This window comes from Peromyscus californicus, unplaced genomic scaffold (assembly GCF_007827085.1).
Source record: "Peromyscus californicus insignis strain IS unplaced genomic scaffold, ASM782708v3 Scaffold_17__1_contigs__length_78620276, whole genome shotgun sequence".
NCBI lineage: Eukaryota > Metazoa > Chordata > Mammalia > Rodentia > Cricetidae > Peromyscus > Peromyscus californicus.
This window is the reverse complement of record NW_026294469.1, coordinates 4,581,989-4,600,117: the sequence shown is the minus strand read 5'-3', so window position 1 is coordinate 4,600,117 and position 18,129 is coordinate 4,581,989. Positions and strand designations below refer to the sequence as shown.

At 43.1% G+C, this 18,129-nt stretch overlaps 1 protein-coding gene across 4 annotated transcripts in view; it reads left to right on the top strand.

Moving 5' to 3' along the window:
- The window catches only part of Znf521 (zinc finger protein 521), a 296,890-nt gene that overhangs the window by 250,095 nt on the left and 28,666 nt on the right, over positions 1-18,129 (top strand). For all 4 annotated transcript variants that reach the window (XM_052741578.1, XM_052741577.1, XM_052741575.1 and 1 more), the window contains one exon: positions 16,691-16,822. In XM_052741578.1, coding sequence (XP_052597538.1) covers positions 16,691-16,822 — 132 coding nt within the window. The remainder of the gene's footprint in view (positions 1-16,690; positions 16,823-18,129) is intronic.

Below are 18,129 nucleotides of genomic sequence, written 5' to 3'. Positions count from 1 at the left end.
CACTGTGTACCCCGTCTTCTCGTTACCACACTGTAATCCACGCCTCTCTCTGTCCCACAAAACTTAGCTATATCTTCCTACTTTGTCTATGTGGAGTGGAGGAGGAAAAATAGAGAGAGGAATGAAATTAGTAAATGAATTTTAAAGATTAAAAGCAATTATAAAAAATATTCCAATACATAAAGGAACATTTGCTCAGTGCTTAAAACCAAGAGTAAGTAATATTGACTGTAGTCATTGTGAGCCTGCACTTTAGATGGATGGATAGATAGGTAGGTAGATTGATAGACAGACAGACAGACAGAAAGATAGATAGATGATTTCATTCTTGATACTTGTGTGTTGCTTGGTTGAACCTTATCCCACCCAATGTCCTAGGTACTTGATGCTCCCATTACATTACTCTTTCAATTAAGATATGATTAAGGTGAAATTATACAGCCTGTGAATGGCAGAGTTGGCTGCCCCACCACTGAATAATTCTAAAGTCGGAGTTGTTCAAACTCTTCCACCAAGGTTTCTGGGAAGAAAGACCTTGGGGATACTGTCCGTGAAGGGTTTTATAAATACTGCTTTTTACCCACTGCAGTGGAAGTTGGTTTGGGCCTTTGATAGAGGTCTGTGTTTACTGAGGTGCACGCTGTGCGATCCCTCCCCTGTTGCAGCAACTTCTGTAGCTGTAGGACAAGTGACAGACTATAAAACTGGACCTAGAAATAATCATCGTCCACGTGCTATGAGAACCCAAGCCCTATGTTAGAAAAAAAGGGTTTTGTAGTATATTGAGAAGAATAAAAATAGTGTTCGACCACTCAATATCTTCATGTTTGTCAGAAATTTGAAGCATTAGGCAAGCGGGCTGAATCGCACCTGTGGCCGGCCGGCTTTCTTCTGCATTGGGAAGCTGGGTGTGGAAGTGGAGCACACAGGATAGATGCTCTTAACTGCCAGACTGGGAGTTTACAGGCACAGCAAGGGAGGTTTTGGTGCTGTTTGTAGCATGCTACTATTGTGATTTAGGGAAGGAAAATGCCGCTGCTGAGCCTTACTTTGAACAATTTTTTTAAACATCAATTAATGCAATCAAATGTAGTACAGAGAAATCTAACTTTGTATTTACATTTCTCGGGGCCAGGGAGGGTTGGTTTGTTTTTCTTCAACTCCAGCCCTTGGAGCAGAATGGTATATGGTTTTCTTGGTGTTTTCCAAATCAGCTCAGTACGTTATATTTAACGGTCTATGTGAAACTCTCCACATGAGGAAGAGAAAACAGCCTTGTAACTGGTACCATTTGTGGGGAAACAAATGATTCTGCCTGGTTTCACGCAGCTTGAAAATAATGGCGTTTTTGGTTGTGAGAAGCTGATTTTTTTTGTTAATGAAATGAATCATATCAGTTTTCTTATCCACAACAGTAAAGCACAAGATGTCATTGCTTTCTGCATCAGTCTGATTCTTTAGTGTCACGTGCTCAACTAACTCTTAATGAGTTAAAAAAAATGATAAGAACAGTGACAAATGTTCTCAATCTAACTTTAAGGAGGCATCGAAATGGATCAACAAGATAACCAGGAAGGCCCAAACTGGAATTATGCTTTTGAGAGCTCTGAAACTTTCCCCTCATCCACGAAACCTCAGCACTTCAGGCTGTGGTGGTCTCCTGCCTTGCAAGCAGAGGGTCCCAGGAAACCATCATTGAGGAGTTCAGTAAAAAAAAACTTGAGCCAGGCATGGTGGTGCATGCCTTTAATCCCAGCACTCAGGAGGCAGAGGCAGGCGGATCTCTGTGAGTTCAAGGCTAGTATGGTCTACAGAGAGAGTTCTAGGGCAGCCTGGACTGTTACACAGAGAAACCCTGTCTCAAAAAAAAAAGAAAGGAAAAGAAAAGAAAGAAAGAAAAGAAAAAGAAAACTTGTCTACTAAGTGACATTTAATTCTTCCCCTGAATCTTGGGCCTACATGCAGGTTTGAACCAGACTCTACCAGTCACTACTGACATGACTGAGCACGTCCATCAGGCTTTTGCTGGGAAACAGTCCATGGTCTGGAGATTAACTGAGCATTTGTTTATATAGACCCCTCTGGCACCCCATGAACACACTTTAGAAACTGTGAAAGATGTATAAACATAAGCAGTAATCATTAAGCTTACAGTCATCCTCAGGCAGAGGTGAAGGGAAGGGAGTGTTGCACAGAGCTAATGGGAAAATGAAGAGTACCCTTATTATGGGGCAAAAAGAGAAGGCATGAATTTGATGTGCATACAGACTTCATTCAGCCACTTGTGCTTAAAAGTGGGTTTGGGCCTGCCCACCAGAGCCTGGTGTCTCTCAGTAGATGAGGTTATGTTTAGAACTAAGTGAGTGACTTCTGGGCCAGCGTGACTGCTTTGATTTGGAGTTTCCCTGCAGTTATCACTCTAAGACAAAATGTCTAACCTCCATGGCAAAGGAGAGAGGGTCAGATTCTGAGTCCCGTGTCTCTCCTGTGCTGCCCCCTTTCTTCTTCCTCTTCCTCTTCCTCTTCCTCTCCTTTGTCTTCTCCTCCTCCTCTTCCTCTTCTTCCTCTTCTCCTTTTCCTCCTCTTCTTGTTTGGCCTGGGCTTTCCTTTTGATGGTTGTCCCATGATACCATCCATCCTCTGGGTAGAGGGACAAAGGGACCGCAATGGTTGTTAACAGCAGCTACCCCTCTTTCAGTCTCCTAACTAGTTAACTACAATTGGGTCTGATTCTCTGAGATTCTGCGTTTCATTCCTCCGTGTGTATGCTTGTGTATATTCATGTTGGGTGTGTTTGGATACACACACGTAGGTGAGTGTCCTATACGTGTGTGCATGTACATGAAGGTCTAGAGGAAAACCTCAGGTTTTATTCCTCAGGTATGCCGTCCTCCTTGTTTTGAGAGGGTATATTGCTGGCTGGGCAGCAAGCCCCAGGGATCCTCCTCCATCGACCCCTCCAGTGCTTGGTTTATATTGCCCACCACTCTGCCTCCTTTTTACATGGCTTCTGGAGATCCAATACTGGTCCTTGTGTTTGCAAGACAAGCCTTTACCAAACGAGCTGTATCCCCAGCCCTAGTTTTAATTCTTTGCACTAGTTGGAGGCAACATTTAATTAAGTTCTCTTCCCATTCCTGAGAATGTGTTGTTACTGGGTATGTTTTCTCTACATAAATACTTACGTATACTCAGTTATGGTGATAAGTTTAAGATAGACTGAAAATATTTACTCGGCTTAGTTTTTTACACATTTGTATGATGCATTTAATCTAGATTTAGTGACTGATTTGAATGTTTGAACTGCCTTTTCTCCAGTATTCAGGGACAAGAGATAATTGCTTGTTGGTACAGATCAGGTCTTCCCATTATGCCACCACACTGCCCAGTGAATTAGCTTTCCTTTAGATTGTCAAATGTAAGAACTCTCATGCTGATCTCTGTCTGTCTTAGACTTTTGTGCTGTGCTTTTCCAAGAAAAGAAACTGATCGATGTGAGTCAAACACGGCATTCCTTCAGAAAGAACACAGGCTTGACAGTTGTAGGCATCCTATTCTATTGAGACTGCTTGTGACGGCATTGGAATTCTATGCTGATTGCATCATGCATGATGGGGCCAAAGTGGAGCCTATAAATATATAAAATGTGCAAAGCTTTCAATAGGCAGTTAAGTGACATTATCTCTATAGAGTTCCTTCTTGTGTGAGGAGATTCATTATCTGCCTCCGTTATATTGACACAGTGTACGGTATTTAAAATTTTAAGACAGATCTTGAATGAGCTGCTTCCGGTTTTAGAAAAATTGTCATAAAGATGGGGGATTAAAAATTTATTGTGCCCAAAGCATCTTTATAATTCGGCATTATAGTCTGAGAAATATTTAATAGCTTTGCATAACGTAATATAAGAAACTCTATCTGAGAAAGAGCTACTGATAATTATCATGTCTCATTCTTCATTTAACAGATAACACTTGTAAGTAGCCCATGCTTTCTGGTGAGCTCTGTTTGCTCCACAGTCGTTAGTTTTTGACCTAAGAGAACCCCGAAAGGTATTTATTTCTTCACTATACTTCAGAAGAAGAAAGGGCACAGGGGTCTTTGTGCCATGAGCCATCTCCCCTTTCGTCCTTTGTTCCTTCCTCCTTCCCTTCCTCCTTTCTCTCTGCCATCATCACCATGCAAACCAGCTCTAGCATTTACATCGCTCTTGACTGATGGGAAACAGCAGAAGGAAACAAAATTAGGATGAGTCATTGGTATGCCAGTAACATCTTGCCTTCAGCATGGAGAATCTAGACATGCTGATGCATCCACAATGATGCCCAAGAGAGAAACGTGGGCTAGGAGCATCCTGCACTCACCAATTTCCCATATATAAGTAAGCTATATGCTTTAGAAAATACATACAGTCTTGGTATTTGCCCAAGTACTCAATTTAGAATGATTCAAGTACTTCAGGAAGTATAGGTCAGTATGGACAAATCAAGTTGGTCTTTGTTTCTGAATAATTCTAATTCTATAAAGGAGCCCTTAAGCTCAGCTTCCACAGGGGTTCCAGTGACAGTTGACCCAAATCATTGGTTTACTGCCATTGTGGAGACATCAGTATTCAGCCAGTAATTCACAAGTGATACAATCAGGAATGTTTCCTTCTTTCAGATTGACAGAGCAGACCAAATTGGAGAATCTGGAGATGGGGGGACTTTAACTCTCCATTACCAAAATTTTTAGTTCTCCAGCAGGTCTTACATAGTAGCTAAAACTTTGCCTTTCTGATGGGGGAAAAGAACTTGGAGACTGGCTTGTTTAGGACAGGAGGCTTGAGGTGGAGTGAATAAATTCAACTTTGATTAGTCTGGGAAGAGGGACCACATGGCATAGAAATATGCATGCAGCTTCATGCACAGCAATAAGAAAACAATAACTTTGATTAACAATGCAAACTTCTGTACTTAAGGAGGAGAGGTTGTGTGTGAGTGTGTGTTGTATGCACATGTACACATTGTATGCAGGTACATACACCCATGCATACAGATAGGCAAGGCAGAGGTTGATGTTAGAACCCCTTCCTTGATCATCCTCCACCTCAGTGCTTTGAGACAGGTTCTCTCACCGAACCTGAAGCTTGCTTTTTTGGATAGACTGGCTGACCAGCAAGCCTCTGGGTTCCACCTCTCTCTTTGCCATCCCACATCCCCATCCCTAGCAATGGGCCTGGTTTGAATATAGATGCTGAAAATATAAACTCAGACCCTCGGCTCATATTGTAAACCCTTTCTCCAGTGAGCCATCTTTCCAGGTGCAAATTCATTTATTTTTTTTAAATAAGTTTTGATGGACCCTTGGAGTCCTGGGTTGAGGGATGCTTGAATTCTTTTGTTGGTCATAACTGTAACACATCCCCATCATGGGCATACTAGTTATTATCTCTTGTTTCAATCATTTCCCATCATTTAGACAAGTCCATGCTTACCTTCTCTTTAGGACCTCTTCCAACCTTGAGATCTCCAGTATTTAGCTGCGTAGATGAGTTTTCCCTGTCTTACTCTCCAACACTTTCCTAATTTACTGATTCACCAATATTTTACATTGTTTGAAAAGCAAAATGTCCTCGAGTCTGTCAGGGTACTTGAGCTGGTCAACAGTACTCTATTGTAAAGTGTTTATTAGAGTATTTCTTGGTAAGTGGATGATGGCAAAGAGTGTCCAACCAACCACCCTGTGCCTTTACAATACTGTTTGCCACACTGCATTTTGATTTCTTTGAACACTGGGAGCATTTCTTGGTTTTGGAAACATGGAATCACCTTAGAGTAGCTTTACGTCATCCACCAATTTTCTCAAGTATAAAAGCTTCATCCAAGACATAGCCTGCGAAAAGGTACTGCTGCCGATTCCCACACTGCGCACCGGGTTTTCTTTTAAATGTGCGGCTGCAGTATTTTCCTTTGCTAATATATTGTGACATCTCCTTGTTGTAACCTGCTGCTCTCTTTAATTGCTTATTGTTATTAATTATATAGTGGTGGTGTAGTCGGCGGCTTGAGCCACTTGGCTGTAAAGAAATCCATTCATCATTATTGCTGTTGGAGCTACAGAAAATTGCCAGCATTCTGCCCGGAGATGAATGCTGTGTGCTCGCATCCAGTAAGATTTGGAACGTGGACCAAGTCTTTCTGTCTGCTGCACTTCTCATCTGGGCTGGCAACACTTTTCTTTGCTCTGTCTCTGTTGTTACTTCCATTTTATTTCATTGGTTTTGTTTAGTTCTGCTGCTTTAGTCCCTGGTTACCTGCCTTTTCAGTGGAGTGGATGTGTTCTCAGTACCCCACTCTGTGTCCGGTCTGAACAGCAACCTTTGTTTTCTCCCCATGACCTTCCCTGAGACTGTTCCCTCTGAGAGTTTCCTGGTCATAACACTCCTGCTTTCACAGCTTTGTTACTTATGCATCTCAGGTTAAATCACTGGTGCTGGTTGGGCGTTTTTTTGATCCCCCACCTTTTTGAGAAAGTGATCATGGTAGATACCCTTAAAAACAATAAGGCCCCTTACTCAGACAGTCAACGATCAGATACACTTAGACTCTTCGGTATGTGCAATGGATGGATGGATGGATAAGTACATGTGCTAACCTGAGGCTGTGGGTTTACCCACATCTTGTTACTTCCTGGCAGCTGCAGCTTCTTGAATTCTGGACGTAATTTAGGATACACAACCCCACAGCTGCCTGTGCCTCATGGAGCAGCCAGACCAGTGTGCCCTCTGCCTGCTGGCGGCATGACATTAAATTCACACTAGTTAAGCTAACTTAAATTGAGCCTCCTTGAACCTTCCTAAATAAAACTAGTGGCCTTAATTACAGTCAGGCAATTTAAAGGTTATGGAGCTCTAACTAGTACTGCAGTATATCACTTTAATAATGCACAGGAAAATTTCTCTGAGGGGTGGCATCCTCTGATTAGGAGAATGCAAGTTTCACATTTCCAATAAACTGTTTTTAGAAATCTTACTGAGTTTATGGCACCATTACCTTCTTCTGTTTTTCAAGGCCAAGTTCCTGAGGTCACACCAGGAGAAGATAGATAAAAATGCAGCTCATTTAGGATACATATAGGATTGTGAATTTTTTCACATTTGCTGCTTCCTGATTTCCTAACATTGCTTGCAAGTGGAAAGGGGCTAAGTCCTTGGGAGTCAGAGAGGACAGACGGACACACACACACACACACACACACACACACACACACACACACACTTCCACATACACATGCCATCACAGACGCAATTTGTGGTTTGGGATACATTTAGATTCTAAACACCATAGTAAGCTAAAGATTTCATCTTTGCAGTAAGTAATCAATCAGATAGTTTCTTATGAAATAGTTTCTTACAAGGAAGCATACACATAAACATAGTTAAAAATGTTTTAAGAATACCCAACTGTCTTAAACCCGCAGATACTCAGGATAACATTGCAGGAGCTATTGGACCTCATTCCAGCTCTTTGTCTGATTTGTATTTCTTTTGCTGTCTTTTTTTTTGTTGTTGTTGGTTTTTTTTTTTTTTTTTTAATCAGCAGCAGTAGCAGGCTGTGCTTTCTAGCAAAGATAAACAGCTTTTCAGTGTTTGGAGACTTTTTCCACATAGCTAGTGGCTTTATGCCAAGCAGCAGAAGATTTTTTTTTTTTTAAGCAGAGGCCCTGACCCTTGCTGGAAACTCAGCCCGGCACTGCAGAAACATTCCTAATGCGGCCCATGTCTGGGCCACAGTTCCCATGGCTGGCCCACCACTGTGTGGGGTAAGGTTGACAGCTGCACCTCTCAGTTCTCAAAGATGTTTTCCCCACAGACTTAACATGCGGCAGGTTGCTGCATGAACTGTCCTCTTCCAATTTTACCAACGTGTGTTTGAGATTTCTTCCTTTCTTTCTTTCGTTCTTTCTTTCTCTCTCTCTCTTTTTTATTTTATTTTATTTTGCTCGTTTTTTGGTTTGTTTTGTTTCAGTACTGGAAGGTAAATTTCCCTGTGCTGCTGCCAGTAGAAAAAGACCCAGATGCAAAGACATTAAGAGTTAGGTATTTGATGTCAAACAAGAGAATTCCGTGGGCTAAGGGCATGATAAATCTATATGACTGTTTTAACTAATTTAAAGAATGGAACCTTGTCATATAAGGGCATTAATTGTTAAGAAAGCTTATTTAGGCCCTCAGAGATAGTAAACTGTGTGTCTTGTAGACAGGGGAACCTAAATTCAATCTCTAGAACACGTGTTTTACCAGGCATGGTGACACATCTTTATAACCTTAGGACTAGAACACATGTGTTTTACTAGGTGTGGTGGCACATCTTTATAACCTTAGGACTAGAACACATGTGTTTTACTAGGTGTGGTGGCACACCCTTATAACCTTAGGACTAGAACACATGTGTTTTACTAGGTGTGGTGGCACACCCTTATAACCTTAGGACTAGAACACATGTGTTTTACCAGGCGTGGTGGCACACCCTTATAACCTTAGGACTAGAACACATGTGTAACTTCAGGGCTAGAGAGGTGAAACAGATCCCTGGGACTAGCTGGCCCACCACCTCTACTTAGTAAGCTCCCAGTTAGTCAAAGACCCTGTCTCAAAAAGCAAGGTACATGGAGTTCCTGAGGAACCTAAGGTTGACCTCTGGCTTACACACACACAAACACAAGTACACACAAAGGCACACATGCACACCTGAACTCGTGCACACAGAAACACATATGGCCATACAAATACACACCAAGAAAGAAAGAAAAGGAAGGAAGGAAGGAAGAAAGGAAGGAAGGAAGGAAGGAAGGAAGGAAGGAAGGAAGGAAGGAAGGAAGGAAGGAAGGACACTTGCTTATGTATCATGGCATACAGTATAGAGACTTCTCTGTGACCTGTGTGAGTCGTGTACCCTGTGTGTACCCTATGTGCAACCCATGTACTGTTCTGGGGTTGGGATGTGGATCAGTGAATTAAGCATATCCTTCCGCATCCTGCAATACTGTATGAACTGGAGGGTAATGCAACGGAACACCCGGTGCTTCCTTAGTTTGAAGATGCCCTGGTCCGCCATTCAACTCTCCCTGAGGACAGTGAAGTACGTTCTTAAGTGGTGAAGACCCTGTCTCTGATCACACAGAACACACTATGCAAAATGCAAGTCATGGATTTGAACTTGGCCTTGGGTCCTTCTATACTTTCTCTTGGAGAGAGAGAGAGAGAAGGAGAGATGCGGGGGGGGAATATCAGAGACGCACTCAAAATAAGGAGAAACTTCTTCTTCAAAAAAAAAAAGTTCCTTTCCAGTGCCCTCTTCATGGAAACTGGATGCCTTCCCACCTGGCACAGTGGAAAAGACTCAGTCAAAGCGGTGTTCACAAAAAGCCGGATTTCTGAGAGCAAGAGGTGTCTATGCAGACCTCGCAGGAGCCTCTCAAGCCCCACTGTTCTCCCCACTCCCCGCCTCGCACTTGTTTGCATGGATATTGTTCTTCTGTGTGTGTGTGGGGGGGGAGTAGATAGATGTCCATGTGTGAGGGGACCAGAGCTCAGCCTCAGGTGGTGTTCTTCAGGAGCATTCACCTGTCCTGTGAGACAGAGTCTCTCCCTGGGACCTGGGGCTCTCTGATTACTCTAGCTAGCTGGCCTCTAAGCTCCAAGAATCTATCTGTCTCTACCTCCTTATCACTGGAATTAAAAATACATGCTTCTACATCCAACATTTTTTAGAGAATTTTTAAGTGCTGCTCACCACCCCCGTCCTCTGCAAGAGCAGTATGAACTCCTAAGCACTGAGCCTCGTCTCCAGCCCTTGTGCCCGACTTTGTACCTGGGTTCTGGGGAATCAACTCACATCCTCGAGCTCCTGCAGCAGACACTGACTGAGTCATCCCCAGGCCTCCGTCCTAAGAAGTATGCACTAAACCTCCTTCTTCGTGTGCTTAACGATGCTTTCTCCTGGGTTGGGGGCTCTCTACAAAGTTTCCTGGGAACTTTTCCCATAAATTCTGTTGTTTAACCAAAGCATTTAAGAGCAAAGTTCTCTCCTTTTAAGTCTGTTTGGTAGCACCATGTTTTCACCGAGACTTCAGCTGTGAGGCCCATGTTTAGATTCATAAGGAAGAAAAGACATTGCTAGAGGTGCCAGGGCGTTGGTCAGCTGGAAAGTTATCTTAGTCTGTGTGCTCATCCCAGCCCCCACTTGTGCCAAAACAGGGCTGCTGAGTCCTCGAGGTTAGAGGAAAGCCACCTTTTCAGGGTTTATTGTTTATCATTTAAACGACATCCAGTGTTTTCCTCCTCCATGAGCATATTCTAATAGGTATTCATTCACACAACCAGTAATAATAGCCGAGGCATTGGACGATATTGCATCTCAGAGCATCTAAAATCTCCCTGCCTGCCTTTCCCACCCCTACCCACCTGGACCCCCTGCTGGTTTCCAAGCTGCTGATGTTTATGGGGCTCTAGGCAGCCCCTGGGCTCTTTAAAATCTGCTGGGTACTATGCAGCCTACCCCAGTTGAATCATTTCCTGCTCCTGTCCTGCTGATAATGAGAAGTTCAAGACAGGAAACAGCAGTGTCAGTACCAATGGCTTTGCTTAGAAAGTCCAAAAGTGTCAGTACCAATGGCTTTGCTTAGAAAGTCCAAAAGCATTGCGGCTTTTAGACTACTGGCAAAAAAAAAAAAAAAAAAAAAAAAGCATCATCAGGACCTGAGTTACATAGAGGCTTGCACCTCTCAGGTCTCTTCGGAGTACTGTTGTAGCTTGGGCATCAGGGATGCATAAATAGCATTTGGCTTTCCTTGAGATGCCGGTGGCTTAGGTACTTTGTGTATAGAGGGTCACCATCTGGGTCACTGGCTGGTGACTCCCATTCTCAGGACTTTTTTTTTTGTATTGTAAGAAGTCTTATCCTTAAGATCTCATTTCCCTCTCTTAGTGGTTTAGGATTCCTGACCGAACCAAATATCGCCGTATTGCCAGTGAGAAAGCTTTCAGAAAGTGTCTGCCTGTCTTCAGGCAGCTTCATTTCCATGTTAAATTCTTCTAGAGAATAAATAAGGCCAGACTTTTTAGCTGGTGTTAAGGGGGGAAGAAGGTCCGTACACTGTTCAGTCCTCTCCAATTCTGCCTTACCCGGGGACTTAATGACTAATCTGCTGGCGGACTTTGCAGCCTAAGTCGTGTTCTCTGCTGCCAAATTAGCACCTTGGTGTGTTTATGTTACAGTTGTGAAATATGTGTAGTGTGTAACGCAACAAATTACTGTGGCCAGAGTGCCATGGACCTGAGAAAGAATGGGATGCCTGCGTGCGTGGCAAATTGCGGTGCAGGCTGCCTATTTTTCTAGCCCTGGTTTCCAGGGTGAGCCTGTGTAGCCGAGGGCTGGGTTTGTCATGTCTGCCTTTGCTTTGTTAGTCCTCAGACCCCCGGCTTATAAATGTGCGCTTGGAAATTAACTCAGGGAAGAAGGAAAGCACGGTGGGGCGGGGCGGGGGTTGGGAATTGGTCTAGGGCATAGTTTTCCCGGGTTTAAAAAATATATGTGTGTAAGCATAGAGTGGTGCACACATTTGAACTGGGGGGACAAATTACAGCTGCAGGGCATTGGATTCTGAGGGTAGAGTTCACTCCCTGTCAGATCAGAGCTTTTTAAGGATGGCCCCTTTCACATGATAATGTGGGGTGGGGGTGGACTTTAGCGTATAGATTTCTGTAGAAGAGTCTGGAGGACCCTTCCAGCCCTTCTTGAGGGTAAATAGAAGGGGTTCTACTTATAAACCATTAAAATTGGTCCCCAGTAATGGCCCTAGTGTTGATGAGATGATGTAAAAAGGGCCCCCAGTGATTTCTAAGATAGCAGCTGCATGTAACTCAGCCACTGAAGATTTGCTTGTAGCTTCTCTGGATTTTTGTTTTTTATGGAAGGAAAAGGTGTATAAACATGATATACATTGTAGGCTGTTGAGGGGCTGTCTAAAGCTTTTTCTGAAGTGTCAGTGTCTTGTGTTAGACTTGGTGGCCCTGTATTGTGTTTGGTCATGTAAATGGTGACTGTTAGCTCTTTGCTGAAGCAAAACTGATTAAGAGTTCTGTGGGTCCTGGGTTGACACTGGACAGAGAAAGAACCACTTACCTTTGAACCAGCTCTGATTGAAACAGAGTGAATGTTTCCTTGGAGCACAAAATTCGTCACAATTTATCACGTTTCTCAGGCAATGATGTTGCACACCAATTACTTATGCAGACTCATTCCTTGAAACATTTAATATGGGAGTAAATATTTACATGAGTATCAGACTCTTATGTAGACTTGATTCTTGTTTACATTTATGTTCACACTTACATAAAGATTAGCGAATGAAAATAATTGTTTTAGCTCTGATTTCTATATGTGTGACATTATTTCTCAATGATCCTCAAGCGTCCATGGTTCTCCCTTGCAGTAGGTAGCCAGGAAAGCTATTCATCAGCCTCTAGTATGTGGTCAGTAAGGAGAAGGCCATGCTGACCTTTTATCCATGTCACTGGGCACCCACACAACTGCCAGAATGCGAGATTTGTGCATTCTGCAGTGAGCCAGGCTTGGAATGAACACTCTTCTCTGGCTGCGAAATCCGCGCTCTGCTTTTAGTCTCCCTTTCCTAGCGCTGATTTCGGGTTCCATGTTCACATTCAGACTGGAGTACGTCCAGCCCGGATGCACAGCGCTTGTGTTTTTCTCTACTCCATCCTATTGCTCATTTCCTATCAACATTTTAGCTACAAAGATTCCAGTGTTGTAATCAGTCTTTATTGGTAAGGCACAGAAAGATCTCTCTCTCTCTCTCTCTCTCTCTCTCTCTCTCTCTCTATCTCTCTCTCTCTCCCTCCCTCCCTCCCTCCCTCCCTCCCTCCCTCCCTCCCCTCTCATCCTCTCTTTTTCTCACCTTCCTTCCCTCCTCTCCTGTTCTTCCCTCCTTCAGAGTAACATGCAGAGATAAATGACACTTATTGTAGAAAGTCTGGAGACTACAGATAAGCAGAAAACATGGGATAGAAGCATCTAGAAGTTTCATCCAAAGATCCCACCTACAACTCTTCATAAAAAAAAAAAAACAGGGCTGTGCTAGCCTATTATAGCCTTAATGAAATATTGTAATGGTTATTAAGTCAATTGACTCTGAATCTCTTTTTAATAAATGAGTCAGACTGTATTATCCAATTACTGTCAGCTGCTACCTTTCCAGAGAGGAGAAATGGTGATTTTGATTGAATTTTTTAAGCTCTTTGGCACCTTTAAAAAAGAGAAAGCAAGGTGCAAGTTCTGGCTTCAGGGCACATCCCACTTGAAAGTGAAATGGGAGGTATTGAGAGTACCAGGAGCATCAGCTGCAGAAACAGCTTTTTCAAGGAAACGGCCTTTAATGCAGATGTGGCCCCCCACTTTGTGGGTTTTCAGTTCTTTAACAGTGAGTGCTGCTGTTGACCACACAGATGAACACAGAACTCCTGAGGGTAGATTCAGCAGGGTCTCTGGATGACGTTACTTTTGAGGGTCTCCTTATCAAGAAATTGTATTGGTGTTCCCTTATCGCTGTCCCTCCTCAGAAGAGAAATAAAGGGTTTAGCCAGCAGTAGACATAGCTACTCTGGTCCCTGCTGTAGCCCCTGGGCTCCTATGTCTGAATTTCGCTTCTCAGCTGCTGTCCCCTATTTGGGAAGATTGTGGCTACTTCAGGAGGCAAGAGCTAGCTATGAGAAATGTGTCACTGAGGAGTTAGCCTTGGGGGGTTACCACCTGCTCCGCCTCTATCCAGGGCCTCTATTTCTTGATGCTCCCAAATGGAACAAGCACATATCACGAGCTCCACAGATACAGCTGGAGCTCCAGCTGTCTTCTCCGTGATCAGCTGTGCTCCCCTAAAACCATGGTCCTCCCGGAAGCTGCTCCTGCAGGCTTCTGTCACAGTGACAACTGAGAAAGTGTCTGATTCAGCCCCCCACCCTCTTGTCGTGCCGTCGGTCCTATGGTAATGATCCGGAGAGAGGGTGGGAAGAGCATGGGAGAAGGAACAGATGAGAGGGTGGTGAGGGTTCTGTCCATCTGCAAGAGCATCCCTCTGGGCATACTATTAGCTGAGGAGCAATCGAAATGTATCTCTCTTCTACTCAGATAACTTGGAGATCTGTTTATTGGGGGGGAAAAAAACCTCACTGTTTAACCTACAAATAGAAGGAAACTGGACTTGTAATATTTTTTCAATATTATAATGTGCTTTAAAACTGTAATAATAGCTCTGAAAAATGCCTGAAAAGTGCCCCTTCATCACTCCACCAAGGGTAGAACCTTGGAAAAACAAGTTGGTGCCAATAGCACACAAGCAGTTCCATGACCGACTGTCGCTCTTCTTGGTTCATTTGACTAAACTGAAATAGTTTAGCTTTTGGGGTCCTGCTTTACTCGGGGCTGGAAAAAGGGAAAATGGGTGAGGACATTTTCCTTGCACTCACACAAACATATCTTATTCACTTTTCTTATTATTTTGTATACAAAGTGTGTGTAGTCAAAAAGGAGACTGTCACATTAAAAAGCATCTTAACTTGCATAATTCCCTTTATGTACATATAACAGTCAGCCACTGTCCCCAAGGAAAGACTTCAGCAAGACTGGTCATGTGACTTAACAGTCTGATTACCCAAGAACTCAGAGAAGCTGTGTCCTGGCTCATCCCCACGGCTACACCTGACTGCACCTTGGTTCTCAGTAAAAAGTAGGGAAAGAGGAGGAAAACTGTATTAATTGCTATTTTCTTGTATGCACTTATTGAGCACAATGTGGAAAAGCAGACAAAATTTTTAAATGGTGTTTTGAAATTAAAACTATTTAGTATCTTCTTACTATTCAAAATGAAGTTATACAATATTTAGGAAATTTTAAAACTTGGCAAATATTTCTGGTTATATTTGATGATTCAGTGTTTCTTATATCTCTTAATGACTACAATCTGGGAAATTTGGGGGGACTTTAGGATTTAAAAGAAAGGAACAGATTTTAAAAAAAGAAAAGAAAGAACAATTGATCTTATCTAATCCCTAAAGCTTTTTGTATAACCCCGTGCCGTGTTAGTAGGCACAATTAAACTTCTCCTTACATAATTATAATCAAGGCTCTTGCTGCGCCACCCAAATACAGAGTGGGTCTCCATCTCCTGTGAAATGGGGGCTGTACTGGGGCCTAATTAGTGCTTTGCTCTCTCCTTGTACAAATTCCTGTCCTCTGCTTTGGAAGGCTCACACTTAAGTGAGAAGAAAGATTAGGAATACAAATAGAGTGATTTCGCTCCTAGTTAGCTAATAATAATTCGCTTTGTAATTGGACCTTCGTATTGCCAGATCCCAACCAGGGAAGCACCTATGCGGGAAGTTGCCTTTGAATTGGGGAAATGCCTTTGGACTTTACATTTGCTGTTCCCAGGGTGTAAAGATATCTTATACTCCTGGTCTTAGTGTGTCTGACAGAGATGCCTCTTAGGAATATCTCTAACTTTTGCAAATAGAAGGCAGGCGATTAGCCTAGTAAGGGCGTAGGCTAGAGTGTAGCCTCTGACTTTTGCTCTTCCTAACAAGTCATCTTGGGGATAGCAGGTGTATGTTATGTCATAGCCTGTCTATAAGTTCATGAACCCTGAGGCCAAACTGCTGGTCTCAGTTCTGGGTCCTTTAATTATTAGCCCCTCTGACTCAGAAAAAATTCTAAGTTCTCTGGGTCACGGCTTCTCATCTGCTCAGTGGGTGTAATACGGCATTCCTCATGACTTGTTGTGAGGTTGAATGGATCTATGTTTGCAGACATGTTTGCAGCTTGGGAAACACAGTAAGCTGTGTCATACACCAAGTTGTTAGCTTTAGTGAGGGCGATGCTGTCTAGCTAGACTAGGAACTGTTAATTTGGCAATTGTCAGCCAATCAAAACCTTTCTTCTACCATCTTATGATAGCTATGATCTAGAACTTGTCAAAAGTGAGCCTGGATCTCAGAAAAGTAGAGACGAGACAGGTAGACAGGTAGAAGCCAGGGGCAAAATCACAACTGTCAAGCAAAGTTAGGGGATCAGTGACCTGGGGTTGAATGTGATGGGCTAGGAATGCAAAGCCGAGAAGCGAGCCCTCATCGAGTGCCGTATGAACTGATGCTTCAGAATCACAGAGCGTCTTGCGGCAGTAGGAGTCTGTACTAGAGGAACACTGAGAAAACTTATGGACAGGGACAGAAGAAGCTTTACAGTCTTCTGGGCAAAGCAGAGGGGCCAGAAGCCATTCCACTTTTCTCTCGTTCTTTCTCTTAGGCCTTTGGAACTATAGAGCCCATAAAATCATGATCATTAAAGTGGAGACCTTGCTATTGATACACTAAAAGCCTCAAAGTAAAATATGATTTCTGATTATCGGCTTTTAAATTTTAAATGTTTTAAATTGCTATAAACTCAATAATAATGTAAGATGGCCAGAAGCTGTACCTGCTGCTACGTGTTTAGGGATCAGGCGTGTTCTAGGTGGTGTAGTTATGCACAACTCCGTATTTATATTTGGTGGTGGCAAGTGCCTGCCGTGAGGGTACCCTTGGTCCGTCCCAGAGGTGGTGGGTTTCACCTTTTCTGCCATGTGTCTTCCTCCACAGATGAAGGACTGAACCACGAGTGTAAACTCTGCAGCCAGACCTTCGACTCCCCCGCCAAACTTCAGTGCCACCTGATCGAGCACAGCTTTGAAGGGATGGGAGGCACCTTCAAGTGCCCTGTCTGTTTCACAGGTGAGGAACTTCTCAGAGCAGCATCAGAGCCCGTGTGCGCGCTCCGGCCCGCCACGTCCTGCCTCCCAACTGGGCTTCCCACTGCTTGGCCTTTTACAGCAACGACTCCTGTTCAATTTTGGGGAAGATGTTTGATTTCTGCTGATTAGCATTATTGATTGCAGTCTGCTTTAGAGGCTGAGCCGGGCGGGAAGGTTAACTGTCAGGATGAACAAATGGCATTTCAAGTTCTCGCCCAAGTTTACACTTCTCCACTTGGAAAATGACGTCCATGTTGGGTTCACTCTGCTTCCTCTCGATGTTAAAAGGTTACCAAGGCCACACTGCCTTTCAGCATCTTGATGTTCAATTGAAATTGTGATCCTGGTGCTCCACATATATGTAACATCAACCTGGAGACTTTTATAACATCTTCATGAAAAGTTAGTGTGTGTGTCTGTGTGTGTGTGTCTGTGTGTCTGTGTAATTGAAATACTCCCAAACTTCTCTGAACTAGTAAACAGATTGAAATAGATGTTTATTTCTTGTCAGATTGGATTTTAAAAGTTCATAGAACTATACAATTTTAGGAAATCTTTATTAGGTGTTACAGTGGTACAGTTGTCAGAGGTAACCACACCCACGCACACACACAGAGAATCAGAATTTATTATTGGAAGCCCATGGGAGCCGAAGTATAATCATACATGTTTCTACTGCTGACCCAAGAAGGTCAAAGCTGCTTAAAAAGTCCTCAGTGTTTATTTTGCATGTGTCTGGGACTTGGTGGCCAAGTCCATCAAGAGAAAGAATGTCTGTGTAGAAGCAGAGCTACAGGTATCTTGCCCTCAAAAGTAACTTCTTTGTTTGCAGGGCAAAATCACAGGCATTGATTATTTACCCTCATAACATAGGTTTATGTTCTATAATAAAATAGAAACACAGGGCCACACCCATTCACACCTCATGCTAGTCACACCCTAAGTATGTTGATTACTGTGCCTTTAATACGGGCCTTCACACACCCATTTCATCTGCTTATCCTGATTCTTTTGTTTACTCTTCTAATTTTTTATTTTATTAAAGCTATTGTTACACTGTCACTCTGAATATGAATTTAAAGATGCAAAGAGTCAAGAACCCAGGTCCTATGTCCAGGTACCTAGTAAGTCTTTATACAGGGAGACTGGATCAAGTCTGCACAATTAATAATAAAATAATTCTTTCGTGTTGCAGCCAGAGCCACATAAAGCATATGAAGCTGTGTGTGCAAACCTGAATAGAAATCCCACTTTTGTTGTTGCTGTTTAGCTGTGTAAGGAAGCAAA